Source organism: Ochotona curzoniae, unplaced genomic scaffold (genome assembly GCF_017591425.1).
Source record: "Ochotona curzoniae isolate NIBS_2020 unplaced genomic scaffold, NIBS_Ocur_1.0 contig_883, whole genome shotgun sequence".
Taxonomy (NCBI): Eukaryota; Metazoa; Chordata; class Mammalia; order Lagomorpha; family Ochotonidae; genus Ochotona; species Ochotona curzoniae.
The window spans coordinates 69,367,668-69,383,076 of NW_024466599.1; the positions used below are offsets into that span (position 1 = coordinate 69,367,668).

The window sequence follows — 15,409 nt, forward strand, 5'->3', positions numbered from 1 at the left end:
GCATTGGAAGATGGCCCAAGTGTTCGGGCCTGCCACCCACATGAAGATACAGATGAAATTGGTGGTCACTGTGGTCATCCATGGAGTGAGCCAGTAGAAGAAAAAACAGTCTTTCACTGCCTCACTTCCCCTCCCTTCTTCTCATCCTCTTCCCTCTCTGTAACTCATTCAAAACAAGTAAATAAATCTTAATTATTTTTTAAAAAATATTTTTCCACAGTACCTTTTTTTCTTTATTATTATTATTATCATTTTATGATACAATTCCATAGCCTCCTGGTATTTCTCTTATCCCAGCCCCAATTCCCTGCCTTCCACCTAGTTCTTCTATATCATTACTAAAGTATAGTTCTTTTTCTTTTTTAAAGATTTGTTTATTTATAGGAAAGTCAGATATATAGAGAGGAGGTTAGACAGAGAGGAAGATCTTCCTTCCGATGGTACACTCCCCAAGTGACCGCAATGGCTGATGCTATGCCGATCCGAAGCCAGGATCCAGGAACTTCTTCCGGGTATCCCACATGGGTGCAGGGTCCCAAAGCTTTGGGCCGTCTTCAGCTGCTTTCCCAGGCCACAAGCAGGAAGCTGGATGGGAAGTGAAGCTGCCAGGATTGGAACCGGTACCCATATGGGATCCCGGCACATTCAAGGTGAGGACTTCAGGCGCTAGGCTACGCAGCCGGGCCCTAAAGTATAGTTCTTCATACATAGTCATATGTCCATCATTGCGGGCATGGACAATGGCAGAGTCCAGAATCATATTGTCAAGATAAAGTGAACAGTTTCATTGTAAGTCCATCTTTGTCTGGAAGTAGAAATGCATACTACATTGTATCCTCACATCTGGATATGTTAGTCTCCATTTCACAGCTACTGTACATCCCCTCAAATGAAAAGTCATAATACAAAATCAATACTGGAAAGAAAAATAGAAATTTACAATGCCATGAAGTTAAATAACATTTTACTAGATATGACAGTCTCCATAAATCTCCTTAAATCAAAAGCCACAAAACAAAATCAACATCAGGAAGAAAAAAGAAATTAACAACACCACGAAGTTAAATAACATGATACTAAATGACTAATGTGTAGCTGAAGAAATGAAAAATCAAGAACCTTCTTGCAGAAAATGATGCTCCTGTATGATCTATGAGTCATTGAATGATTTAATCAGAAGAAACTGTTTTGAAGAGATGAAACTAATAGGAAACATCAAAACCCATGCGATATAGTTTCTGTTGATCTTTGTTGGTGAAATGTGTATCTTCTAGACAACAAATAGATGGGTTTTGTTTTTGAATCCAGGCTACTAATTTATGATGTTTGATTGAGCTTAAGCCATTTACATTCTGGGCTAATATGTATGGGTGGTACTTTGGCCCTGTCATTTTAGAAATGTGTTGTTCATTGGTTTAGTCTTCTGTTGTCATTTTACTGGGATGTTCTTCCCATTTGTCTTTGGTTTTGGTAGGTGCTATTCTCCTCTGTCAAGAGAACATCTAGAAGTATCCTTTGTAGGGCAGGTTTGGAAGAGGCAAATTCTTTTAACTTTTCTTTACTGTAGAAGAATTTTATTTCATTTTCAAAGACAAAAGAAAGCTTTGCTGGATATTTTATCCTAGGCCGACAATTTTTTTTCTTTTAGAATCTGGAATGTGTCACTCCATTCTCCTCTTGCCTGTAGAGTTTCCTGTGAGAGATCTCCTGTGAGTTTAATTGGCATTCCTTTATATGTCAATTGATTTTTTTCACATGCACATTTAAGGATCTTTTCCTTATGTTCAACTGAAGAGAGCTTGATGATCATGTGTCTTGGTGAAGATCGCTTTTGATCAAACCTGTTGGGAGTTCTGTGCCCCTCCTGGATGTTATTTCCCAATTCTTTCTCTAGATTAGGGAAATTTTCCTTTATTATTTCATTAAATATATTTGTAAAACCAGTTTTTCTTTCTGCACCTTCTGAGACTCTCATAACTCTTATATTAGGCCTCTTAATAGTGTCTTTCAATTCTTGAATAGTTTTTTTGGTCTGATCCAGCTTTGAAGGCTTTTTGTTTGCTTCCCCCTGATGACAGGAAATACCTTCCAATTCTGAGATTTTTTTCTTCTGCTTGCTTTATTCTATTTTGGAGACTCTCCACTGTACTTTTAATTTGCACTGCTGTGTTCTTAAATTCTGTTATATCAGCCTTGATTTGCTTTATTGCTGCTATTGCTTGTGTAAAATATTCCTTAAATTCTTTGAACTCTTGTATGTGCTTCTCATTGTTGATCAGAGCTTTAAAATGAGTTTTCTGAATTCTGTGTCCCCCATTTTCTTGATGTCTTCCTCAGTTAACTCTGAGGTTGGCATAGGGTTTTGCTCCTTTGCAGGGGAGTTTTCAGTAATATTCGTTGTGCCTTTGTCTCTTCTTTTGTTCTTGGTCATTGTACTTCTGGTTAGTAGAATCTTCTTGGGGCAGGTTTCTAAGCTGTGTCACCCACAGGTCTACAATGCGATTTTACTTATTGCAGTTGGTACACAACTTTTTGCTTGCAGCCAATTGTGCCACTCCCTCCAGCGAGTTCCAGGTCTGGGTTCCTATGTTAGATTTCCACCATGGTCTCTGTGGCCCCAGCTCCTGGCTCACCAATCTCTACCTCCTGTGATACTATGCTGAGGCTGCACTGTTGTCTGTACAACCTTTCTCCCACTTCCGGTTTGAGGAGGTCCCAGGATTAGAGAGATACCAGGTGTCCTATATAGCTAGGTTGTTGGTGGTGCTGATCTTGCTGAAACCTGTGGGACGTTAGGTCTGTGTGCCACACGGACCTACTTTGACCCGTACGATGCCACAGTCAGTATTATTTTCCCCTTGTGACCAGTGCAATCCATGAAACTCAGTGAGTTCTTACAAGCTCAGCACATGCGCAGTCCCAAAGCTTTTGCCACAGTATACAAAATGGCACCTGATGTACCACTACTAGAGTTCTTGATCTGCTGGCCATCAGGTCTGAGGGCTACCTGGGCCTATCTTGGGTGGAACCTGTAGAATGCCACATTGATGCAGTTCACTGATCCAGAAATGAGTTCACTCCCAGCTCAGTGCATGCGCAGCCCTTTCTTTTGTCATTTGCCTCCTTAAACAAAATGGCGCCCAAGTCGGCTCTAGGGGGCTGACTGGGCTGTGAAATCCACCCTGTTCTCGCACTGCCCATCTGGGATCTGCTGCTCTGTCTCTGCACCTGGTCAAATCAAATAGACCAGCAGGATGGACAGTTCTTTGTCTGGGTTCACCTCCCAAGCTCCCAGTGAAAGTCCCTTCCCACCTGGTTGCTGGTGGAGTTCTGGCTGCTGGTGGAGTTCAGATTGCTGTTCATTGAATGCCACTGGAGTATCAGTCACTGCAACTCCACACTATTGTGTCTGCTGCTTTGCTGTGTTTGTCAGTCTCCAGGTGCCCCTCTGCTATTGTTCTGTCCTCTCCTATTTCCTGGGATGTGTCCTCTCTGCTTCATCCTGATTAAATGTTTTTCCGTCTGTTTAAACTTGTCCTTACCTATTCTGCCACCTTGATTCTCCTAAAAAAAAGATTTATTTCATTGGAAAGGTATATTTACAGAGAGAAGGAGAGACACAGAGAAAGATCTTCCCTCTGCTGATTCACTACACAAATGGCTGCAACAGCTGGAGCTGAGCTGATCTGAAGCCAGGAGTCAGGAGCTTTTTCTGGGTCTCCCACATGGATTCAGGGTCCTTAAAGCCTGAGGCCATCCTCCACTGCTTTCCCAGGCCACAAACAGGGAGCTAGATGGGAAGTGCAGCATCTGGGACACAAACTGGCACCTATATGGGATGCTGGTGTTAAGAGGTGGAGGATTAGTTGGATGAGCCATTGCACCAGCCTCACCTCCCCCAGGATAGGAGAGTGTTATAGGAGTATTAATACCTGGTCTCATCGTGAAAGTCACCTACCTGTGACAGCTGACAACGTGATGATCTCTTCCATTTGGGTGTTGTTTACTCTGTGTGCTTTGGGTGCAAACAGACAGCTAACCAGAGCCTGATTTTTAAGATATTTCATTTCTTTCCCATCTTACTTTTATAGCTTGTAGTGAGCTGCACACTCCATCGCTAGATCGAAAACCAAATAGTTTTGTAGCAGTGAGTGTCACCACCCCTCCTCAGGCATTCTGGACGAAGCATGCACAGACGGAGATCATTGAGGTGAGTGCACAGCTCCCTGTCCTCTTAGAGAGCCCTAGACCTGCCCGCACAGTGTTACAGCTCTGATGGGGGAGGACGGGATGCGGGCTGAGGGATTCAGTCACCCCAGCATTCACAGCTGCAGTCAGATCTATGTGGATTGTCTTTCTTTGTAGATTTTCAGTATGTTGCTACTTTTTTGGGGGGGGGGGGCGTGTCACAATTAGCCGTTGATGAACTATTATCTGGTTAAGGTTGATCCTGTAGGATAGATTGCTTTTTAGAAAGAAACCTGATTCTTTCCTGTCACTTATAATTGGATGGTGAATTTAGAGAACTGTGTTAGCAATCAAAACCTGGAGGAGTGCTACCATCCACCCTGTTGCCAGGACCTATCTCTCTTTGTTTTGGTTTACAGATTGCATTCTTTTCTCTTTACTTTAGATTAGTTGGTATGCATCCACTGAGTGAGTTTTCCAATAAAATCCTTTTGGACAATCAAGCACATCACAAGCTAGTCCCCTAATATGGGGAATTACTTATAGCTAATCCACAGAATTATATTTATAAAGTGAAGAATTACCAAACATACTGCTATGCCTTTTCTTTCCCAGTTTTGAATTTTAGAAGCTAAAGTCTCACTCCTAGTATCTTAGAAATTTGTTTGGAGGTTCATGTCAACAGTTCCGTTTTCTAAGCATTTCTTGAGCTCTGTCTATACATCAGACACAGAGTAGGGCACTGTAGATGATACATAGATCTAAGGACACAGCCCCTGCCCTCAGGAATTCCCAGCCTGTCCTGAATTTGTCTACCTCCCCTCACTGCAGGATGTAGGATGTGTTAGTAGAAAGTGGCAGCACTGAAAGGCCACCAGGGTCCCATCCAGCCCTGAGGGTTGGAGCCAGTTTTCCTAGGTGACACTAGATGAAAGTCTGCCTCAGTAGGTTTGGGGCAAGACCTGTTATTCTGCATCTCCCCCAAGCTTTAAGGTGATTCCCTTGCTGCCAATATGCAGACTTTACATGGAAGGGCGTTCAGAACTTCATGGTAGTTATGCAAAAGCATGGAAATAGAAAAGTTTCATGTAGGTTTGGGGAACAACTTGTTTGGTGTATTCAAAAGACATAAACAAGAAAGGCATGAAAGGAAGCCATGGAACCCAGGCCAGGGGCTTGTGACATAGCATACTGTAGCCAGCCAGTGCAGGTCTCTGTAGGGGGAGTCTCCTGACCAGATGTTTTCACTCCTACAGACCCTTGGGGCGGGCGAAGGGTGCTGTAGTACCTGGCTTGGCAGCAGGATGCATGTAGGAAAGGCTCTGCAGATGGGACTTGCAGTAGGAGTTCAGTCACGAGATAAGGAAGGGGACACCGAAGCCAGGTTGGAAGGAGATCAGAGATACATGTGAGCAGAAGGGTGGGTGGGAGAAGTTGAGTTGGGTTGAGGCTCCAGGAAGCCTCCCAGAGGACTGACTAGCAGACCTTAATAGAGCAGATCTGGGGCTGTATGGACAGAGGTGGCCTTTGAAGTAATGCTTTGGCTCAGAAGTCATCGATCATTGCTTGAGAAGGAGAATGTGATGTGAGGAAGCTTTGTGGAAGAACTAAATTTCTAGGAATTAACCATCTGTGATCTAGAATCTAGCTACTCGTTCTAAAAAAAAAAAAAAAAGATTGCTTTTAAAATCAGGCTTTAATTGTCCAAACATAGTATAAGTAGAAATAACAAGTGGCTTAAACCATTCATTGCCTCTTTCTTCTCCCTGATTGCACATCTTAAAGGGTCAGAACACAGTAGTGGATCTAAGTACACAGTACACCTCAAGTTTTAATGCTAAGAATGCGTGTAAACCCTTAGAATGAGCCCGCAGGCACAGCTTGGGCTGCGGGCCTGCATCTGCAGCAGTCTCCGTCAGATTGCATTCTCCTCTTCCACAAAGCACACACTTAAGCCAATGTTAACATTTTGTGTTGACGCAAGTCAGTAAAAATGTTAGTTTCTTATTCTGAAAATGTTGATCTATTTCAAAGGCAGTTACTAAAAAAAACAAATTCAATTCTGCATTCTGACTTGTTTTCTTTTCTGTTCCAGGGAACCAACAATCCTATATTTCTGAGCAGCATTGCCTTCTTTCAAGACTCTCTTATCAATCAGATGACACAAATCAAGCTATCCGTGTACGATGTCAAAGATAGATCTCAGGGAACAGTTAAGTAACAGGCTGCAGCTCGTGGACTTTTCTTCTCCTCCTTTTAAAATTATGCAATCATCTGAGGGAGAGTTCAACACGAGATTGGTTTCACTACTGGCTTATAAATTAGCTCCTGTCTAAGCATGTTTGTCTTGAGGAGTATCTTTGTGAACAGTCCCGTCAGGCTCCTGAGATGATGATGACGAGATGAGTCACGGAGCTGGCCAGACTTCCCTGGGTTGGGGAACAGAAACAAACCAGCACTCTGATGTTGTCTCTTCCCATTTCTTCCTCAGATGTACCTACTGGGCTCTGGAACATTCGTTGTCAAAGACCTGCTACAAGACAGGCATCATAGGTTGCATTTAACACTAAGGTTGGTATGTAAATTCATTGCTTTGAAAATAATGATTCGTGAGTTCCAGGGACAGCTGGGGAAAGACGCTGTTTTCTATTCTTAGAGTACCGTCTCCCTTCCCTGTTCCAGGAGGGGCAGGCTGTTGATCTAATCAGAGGGCCAATCATGGGGTAGCAATTTGTGGCATTATTAGATAATATCTAATAATGAATGTCTTTGCCTCTCATCTGTCCCTTTCCTGGGATAATATAATCTCCAAGACAGCAGAGATTGTCATTTGCTTTATTTCATTTTGCTGTTTCTGTAGTACCAAGTGCCTGATTTTCAGTATATATTTGTTGAATGAATGAATGAATGAATGAATGAATGAAAACACCTGTTGTATACTTAGAGGGGAACATGAATGAGATCAAGATGTCAACCCTTCTTAAACCAAACCTCTAATAAAGCATTTTTTTTAATATAAACATTGGAAAAATGCTGTTTGGGAAAACAGTCTGAAGCAGAACGAAAGGTTAATGATGACCTGTCCTGCCATGCTGAGACAGTCGGGAGCTTCCGTTGGTATGACAGTGTGGCAGGCATTGGCTGTCCAGTTAACAGGCAGGGCCAGCACCCTGCAGCAGTCCTCTGCGTGAAGAGATCTAGAGGCAGGAAAGGAATGAATCATGCAAAATGGGAGGTGAAGATCGTATGAGGGAAAAGTCTGCTTGAGAATGGTACTTAGGTACATCATATGCCAGAATCCAGCTGGCTTAGTGTCCACTGTAAGAAATGCGACTTCATCTTTATAAAAGGAGCCAGAGATGCCTATTGAACAGAGAGCAGGGGAAGGACACTTCCAGGCAGGAGGGCAATGTGAGATCACAGAAGACACGTGGCCTTGGGATGTGACCATATGAAGGTGTAGAACCTGGCTAAGTCAGACATCATAATTGAGGTGCCTGGGGCTACAGGACGTCTCTAGGGCTCCCCTAGATGAATCAGATGGGCCTAGGCAGCCAACAGCCATCTCCAGGGGATCTTAGGGGGTTTAACAGAGTGTAGTGGGAGAGTCATCACCTTATATCATATCAGGATTGTGGGTCTTTTTTTAAAGGAAAGGTGCACTCCAGTGCTGACACTGAGATGAATCCCTTCTGGTATCTTCTCTGGAAGCCCCGTCCACACTACTCTGTCTCAGACCCAGCCCTCCCCTACCCTGACGGGTTTCCTTGTCTGCCTCCCTCTGAAGAAGCCCGCCAGTGCTGTGGTTTCTGACAGATTGACAAGCTGGCTTTTGCTGCTTCCGGGATCCCTGATGATCTAAGCTGGCTAGCTTTGCAGTTACCACACACACACACACACACACACACACACACACGTAAACCTTCTCATTAAAGCACTTTGCCACTGCAGGTCTGCAGAGAGTGACCGCGTGGGTAACATCACTGTGATCGGCTGGCAGATGGAGGAGAAGTCAGACCAGCGGCCCCCGGTGACCCGGTCTCTGGACACTGTCAATGGGAAGGTGAGTCTACCACTGTCATTCTCCCTTCCCATTTGTGTATAACCTATTGTGCAAAGGACAGCGTCTGCTGCTCGCTGCTGCCCCCTTCAGGAAGATTGCCTGGTACCTGCTGCCCTGGAGCCTGCCTCTCTCTGCTGCCTGGTACCACACTGGCTAGCTTGCTCTAGAGGACAGGATGCAGTCTGAGTCAGGGAACTGCAGTCAGGAAGGGAGGGGGCTGCTGTGAGGGTGCTGAGCCTGAGTGAAAAGGCATCTGAGAACCAAGTTTACCTGTTACAGTGTTTTGTTACTATTTTCCTCTTACACACACACACCCCTTGCACTAGCCTTGTGCACACCCACTTCTCAGCACTTCCTTCTTCTCCTCCTCCTTCTTCCCTCTCCAGTATACATCCTGCCTCCCAGTCTCTCACGCAGGTACTCTCACACACTCTCCAACACGAATTCTAATTTAAGAGTCCTGATACTGCTAAGTAGTCTTTGTTGTAAAATTACAAAGGTTTCTATCTTTATCCAAATTAAGCCCAGAATGTTAGCTTGAGAAGTACTCTTTTGCATCATCCGTCCCTCCCTCTCATTTGACACATGGAGCACCACGCAGGGGGGAAGTGACTTAGAAGATGTGCCAGTCAAGGAACCGTGTGTCCACAGCACGTCCAGAGCTCTGGGAGGGGAACTCCCGTGGCTGTGGCTGTGGCTGTGGCTGTGGCCCGGGCTGTGGCTGTGGCTGTGGTCATGGCCGTGGCTGTGGCTCGGGTGGCATCTTTACCGTAGGGTTAACAGTGGATCTTGAGTTCCCGGGTTCTTCTATGATGCATGCAGGTCTCATTTTTGCAGTAGACAGCTGCTCTAGTGTTGTCTGAGCCTTAGGGCTTCCTTGTGCTTTCCTGTACCTGTTGCAGATGGTCCTGCCTGTTGATGAGAGCCTGACCGAGGCATTGGGAATTCGATCCAAATATGCTTCGTTGCGAAAAGACACTTTACTGAAGTCAGGTAAATAGATTCCCCCTTGGATACTCCTGCTGCTCTTGTCAGGGATGTCTCAGGCCAGTGGCCACCTCTGTTCCCTAGCTGGTGCAGTCGTCAGAGCCCTGCACCCCAGTTGTTCTGTCTCTGCTGCTCATCCGTGTGCTGTTCTTTTTGTAGCTTATGGAGGGTTAGTAACATCCCATAAAGTGGCAGCTCTTTTTTCATTGCATTCTTTCTTGTTTGGCGTTGAGTTTAGCCTCCTTGTGCCTAGCACCTTGCACTTCAGAGTTCCAGGACAGAAAGATTTTCTTGTCTGGGGGAGGAACGTTCAGCCTCTGTCCCTTGGTGGGTTTTGGTTTAAATGTTTTAATTGTCTTGAAATCAGCAGGACTTGAAAAGGACTTAAAGGCATAGAGATGAGGACCCTAAGGCAGGTCTGTGACCAGCTCACCCCCTAGCCTTTGTCTCCCCTGCTGTCCCATCCTAGTGTTTGGAGGTGCCATCTGCCGCATGTACCGCTTCCCAACCACCGATGGCAACCACCTGCGGATCCTGGAGCAGATGGCAGAGAGCGTGCTTTCCTTGCATATACCCCGGCAGTTTGTGAAGCTCCTGCTAGAAGAAGATGCGGCACGGTGAGGCTATTATGGGGCAGGGAAGGGAGGGCTCAGTGGTCACTTACCACACCCGCGCTGTTTGTTCATTTCTGAAGTGTGGTGGGCAGAGAACTGACAGCTGACAGGCTGGACCACAGACCAGCTTTGGCTGCTTTCCACTCCATGACCCGGGCTTGCCACAGCCTGAGTTTGCTCATTGTGTCAGGGATTCACATGCAGGGATTTCATAGGATGGTGTGTTTGAAGCCCAGACGTGTTCAGCTCACAACACCTCTTTTCTTTCCTTCTCCTCCCCTCTCTCATTGGCCCTGCAGTAAGTTGGGAATCGCTGCTCATTGTTTAGTTATAGCTGCCTGGGTCAGAGAAGAGGACTGCAGAAGACTCATTTTGACACATCAGGGCACTCAGGTTCCTGTGGACCTGCAGAGCAGGGTCTCCACTCCTTGACATCTCTAGACCGTGACGTGTCATCACGTTGTCATCTGTCTTGAGACATGGAGAATTGGAGAGGGACTTTAGTTCCTGCAGGTTCTGTCTCTGACCTGTCTAGATTATTTTCACTGTTCCTTGTCCTACAGCAAAATTAAGTATAAGCAGTGTAATAGAAGAAAACAAATGAATCCAAATCCTCCTACTTTGATATAGCTATTTTGTTTTAGTTTTTAAGTTTGAAAAGATTTCAAGCTTAGCAAAAGATGTCAACATTAGTGCAGTGAACACCTTTCACCTAAATATATTGTTAACAGTTATTTTAATTTTAAAAATATTTATTTTGGCTCTGTTCATATTCGTATATGTTTGCATGGTTGTAATCTACTTTTCCATGAATCTTCAATTTTTACATTTTAGTTTTTAATTAAAGCATAATTTTCTATAATGAAATGTCTTTGTAACAATGGGATGCTGGACCATCTGACATTGTACCAACAATGTTGGGGTACACTTAAATAAGAGACTGATAGAATTATGATTCCTTATGAAGGACTACACTATTGTAACAAAATGGGAAAAATCTGACGAGGGGGTGGGATCCCAGCCTATACAAAATTGTACCACACAATTCAAAATTCAAAATAAAAATATATATTTTTTAAAAAAGAAATGTCTGTAATTTTACAGAATCCATGCATTTTTTTTAAGATTTATTTTATTTTTATTGGAAAGACGGATATACAGAGAGGAGAGACAGAGAGGAAGATCTTCCGTCTGATGATTCACTCCCCAAGTGAGCACAACGGCCGATGCTATGCCGATCCGAAGCCAGGAGCCTCTTCCGGGTCTTCCGCGTGGGTGCAGGTTCCCAAAGCTTTGGGCTGTCCTTGACTGCTTTCCCAGGCCACAAGCAGGGAGCTGGATGGGAAGCGGGGCCGCCGGGATTAGAACTGGTGCCCATATGGGATCCCGGGCGTGCAAGGCGAGGACCTTAACCACTGCGCCACAGCGCCGGGCCCAAATCCATGCATTTTTAAAAAGGTGTATTTTTATTGAAAAGGCAGATTTGGCAGAAAGAGGGAGATACAGAGAAAAAGATCTTTTTGTCCATTCTTCAAATGGCTGGAGTGGCCAGAGCTGAGCCTATCCAAAGCTAGGAGCTTCCTCTGGGTCTCCCATGTGGATGCAGGGTCCCAAGGCTTTGGGCCATCCTTGACTGCTTTCCCAGGTCACAGGCAGGCAGGGCAGCTGAATGGGAGGTAGAGCAGCCGGGACATGAACCGGTACCCATACGGGATCCTGATGTGTACAAGGTAAGGATTTTAGCCACTGGACCTTTGTACCAGGCCCAGAGTCCATCTTTTTAACAGGTGCTTTAGGGTTTTGGTTTTTGCTGTAGTCAGCAACACCTAGTCTGGAAGTATGAAGGCTTCTTGGTGATGGAGAGACAGAAGCAAGGGGTGTCTCACCCGAGAGCTCCAGACGTATTGGCATATGCTTGAGCTCGAAAGAGCCGCAGTAGAGAGAAGGTGGTCAGGGCAAGCTTCTCAGAGATGTTGGCCTTTAGCTGACACCCCAGACTTGGAAAGCAGTCACATAAGCTTCACGTAGAGTCATTCTAGAGAGAGGGACCTGCCCTGCCAAGACCTGCAGGTCCTGTGCTTGGGAGAGGCCTGGGCCTGGGGATTTGCCACTGGCAGGGGATAAGCACATTGATTTCTCTGCAGTTCTGCTTGCTCTGGATGTTTTGTACATTAATATTGACATTTTAATAATAAGATGACATGACTTTTTTTTTAAAGATTTATTTATTTTTATTGGAAAGGCAGATATGCAAAGAGGAGGAGAGACAGAGAGAGAGAGATCTTCCTGTCTGATGATTCACTCCCCAGGTGACTGCAATGGCCGGTGCTGTGCCGATCCGAAGCCAGGAGCCAGGAACTTCCTTCCGGGTCTCCACACAGGTGCAGGGTCCCAAGGTTTTGGGCTGTTCTTGACTGCTTTCCTAGGCCACAAGCAGGGAGCTGGATGGGAAGTGGAGCTGCCAGGATTAGAACCAGCACCCGTATGGGATCCTGGTGTGTTTAAGGCGAATGTGCTTAACTGCCATGCTATTGCGCCAGGCCCAACTTTTCTGTCTTGAAGATTTTGTGAAGTGGAGAGATAGCTAGTGCCCATCTTCTGATTCACTCATCATTTGATTTGCTCTCCTCAAAGGCTCATAGCCACTGAGCCTCGAGGAGCCAGGAATTCAATCCAGATCTCCCACATGGGTGACAGAAATCTGACTAGTTGAGGCATTGTTGCTACTTCCTGTGGTCTGCCTTGACGGGGAGCTGAAGTCGGGAGTTGGAGTTAGGGATGAACCCGGGCAGTCGCATGTGGGCTGCCATGGTCTTAACCAGTGTCTCCAGCACTAGGCCAGGTGCCTGTCCCCAGGCTCTTTTTATTTTTCTAACTTCAGACAACTTAGCAGCTTCTTATTAATATTTATGGAATTAGCATTTTTTTTCTTAAATGAAAGTACATGCCTATACTATAAAAAGTCAGTACTGGAAGTTTTTAATAGTTTCACTTATTTTATTTTTTACTTTACTTTAAAAGGCAGACAAGGATATAGAAAGCTGGAGATGTTCTATCTTGCTTGCTCCTCAAAAACCTGAAACAACTGGGGTCTTGGCCAGCCTAAACCAGGAGTTCAATCCGGGTCTCTCACATGAGGGACCCGGGAAGTTAGGTCATCACTTGCTGCCTCCTAGGGTGTTTGTGAGAGCAGCCAGCTTAGAAAGCTAAGCCAGGCTCAAACCCAGCACTCCAGTTTGGAATGTAAGCGCCCCTCCCCCCGCCCCCAGCAGCATCTTAAACACTGATGGCCGAATGCCCATCCCTGAAAGGTTTGTAAAAAATTTTGACTGAAAGTGTAGCTTTCAGAGCTCTCTGCTTTCTAATCTTCCTAGGAACAATTTTTCTAATGGTTTTAGTTTTTGTCGCTACATCTCTCAATATATTTAGAGGGTCCTGTCTCTGTTAATCAGCCGCAGGAATTGGTTGATGTCCTATGATGAGAAATTTAGTCTTCCAGTCCCAGTTTTCCTAATATGGTTATTTTTGCTTTAACAAGAATCCATCTCGTGTTTTTGTTATTATGATTACATAGTGAATACTTGCTTCTGAGTTTATATTTAAGTTCTTATGCAACCTTTATTTTTCTGGAGATAACACTTCTTCTTTTTCTTTCTTTTTTTTCTTGTTTCTCCTCTTCCTCTCCATTTTCTGCCCCGCCCCTCTGTCAGACCCACACACATGCAAGACTAAAAGCCAAGATCAGGCCCATATGACTTAACAGTCCACTCAAGTTCTGGACAGTTCATTCCTTTTTTTTTTTTTTTCTTTTTAGAAATGAGGAAATCCAGGGCTTTATTTTATAAAAACAAATGCCATACCATGGCCCCGAACCTGCTTCCCTCCCTGCAATTTTTAAATGTTTATCACTCAGCAATGCCCTTCATGACCTTTTGAAGACCATTGAGCTGGGAAATTCTAACCTTTATCAAACAGATAGATAATGTTACTTACAGGACTTATTTCACATAGAAAGCAAAAATTACACTAAATTTTCAGTAAACTAGCTTTATGTATTTTCCCTGCTTGGATTTCATTGCTAAACATCTTTATGATGTCTTTTGGTTCTCATTTGGATGGTGCATAGAGTGTCCTTATCTTTCTCTGGATCTTCTGCCTGTCTCTTGACTCCTTATGTTACTCTCAACTCAGATTTACACTCAAAAGGACCGGACACTGGTCCTTAAGTCAGCATCTTGGGACAGTTCATTCCTTACGTAGAAGTAGACAGTGAAATGATGACTAGCCAAAGGTTCAACTCCCTGGGTCCTTGTCACAGACCCCGAAACGGTGACACTGAGATGGAAAGGGGAAGTAGCCGCAGAGTGAGTTTTGGGATCCCCCACCCTCCACCCACTGCTGAGGCTGCAGCCAAGCAGTTGCACTCTGCAGTTCTGTTCTTGTGGGAGGGCAGGGAGCCTTCAGCTCTCTATGATCTGGAGGAATCACACGTTCTTCTGCCCCAGCTCAGGCAGGCTGTGGTTAAGCCTGTGCCTGCCGGGGTGGCCAGTGTGGAGCCAGTTCCTCACAGCCTCTCTCCTTGCACGTTTGGCTGAATTCCCATAGGACACCTTTCCATATGCTATTCCACGTGTTCAGTGGTCTGTCCTCCAGCACTCTCTGCCCTGTAACCTGGCAGTGTGACCACTGTCCTGGCTCCCTTAGGCATCAGCGCTCCTGTCATGAACATGTTGTTCTGCTTAGGACTCCTAGCCCTCCCCACCATGACCTGATACGTGTGTCTTGTTGCAGAGTGTGTGAGCTGGAGGAACTAGGGGAGCTGTCCCCTTGCTGGGAGAGCCTGCGGCGCCAGATTGTCACCCAGTACCAGACCATCATCCTCACATACCAGGAGAACCTGACCGACCTCCATCAGTACAAAGGTCGGTATTCTCCGCCAGCTGGTGGAAGATCGGGGAGCCAGGGTTACACGCTGTCTCTGATAGACACTCAAATAGATTTCTTTTTTTGTCTTTTTAGATTTTATTATTCATTTGAAGAGGGAGAGAGAAAAATAGAGACAAAGAAGCAGGCAGATTGAAATCTCCTTATCCACTCGTCCACTGCCCAAATGTCTGTAACACCTAGAACAGGCTGAAGCTAGAAGCCAGGAGCTCCATGTGGATCCTCCACAGATACTTGAGTCCTCATCTGCTGCATTGTAGGGAACACATTACAAAGAAGTTAGTGTCAGTTGGGAACAGGGCCTGAACTTTAACTCATACACTTTGATATAGGATAAAGGCATCCCAAGCAGCCTCTTGATTACTGTGCCAGACATCCATCCCTAAAAACCACTTTGAATGAATCTGTTTGTATATTGTAGATAAATAAAGTGTATAAGCACAGCTTGACCATTAGGCCAGTTTTTTTTAAGATTTATTTATTTATTTATTGGAAAGTCAGATATACAGAGAGGAAGAGAGACAGAGAGGAAGATCTTCCATCCGATGATTCACTCCCCAAGCGGCCGCAACAGCTGGTGCTGTGCCAATCTGAAGCCAGGATCCAGGAACTT

General features: G+C 45.0%; 1 protein-coding gene across 7 annotated transcripts in view; it reads left to right on the forward strand.

Annotated features, from left to right (window-relative positions):
* The window catches only part of INPP4A (inositol polyphosphate-4-phosphatase type I A), a 147,843-nt gene that overhangs the window by 92,599 nt on the left and 39,835 nt on the right, over positions 1-15,409 (forward strand). For all 7 annotated transcript variants that reach the window (XM_040993762.1, XM_040993765.1, XM_040993763.1 and 4 more), the window contains exons 6-12: positions 4,092-4,210; positions 6,284-6,400; positions 6,680-6,759; positions 8,140-8,251; positions 9,154-9,244; positions 9,708-9,855; positions 14,644-14,774. In XM_040993762.1, the coding sequence (XP_040849696.1) occupies positions 4,092-4,210; positions 6,284-6,400; positions 6,680-6,759; positions 8,140-8,251; positions 9,154-9,244; positions 9,708-9,855; positions 14,644-14,774 (798 nt within the window). The remainder of the gene's footprint in view (positions 1-4,091; positions 4,211-6,283; positions 6,401-6,679; positions 6,760-8,139; positions 8,252-9,153; positions 9,245-9,707; positions 9,856-14,643; positions 14,775-15,409) is intronic.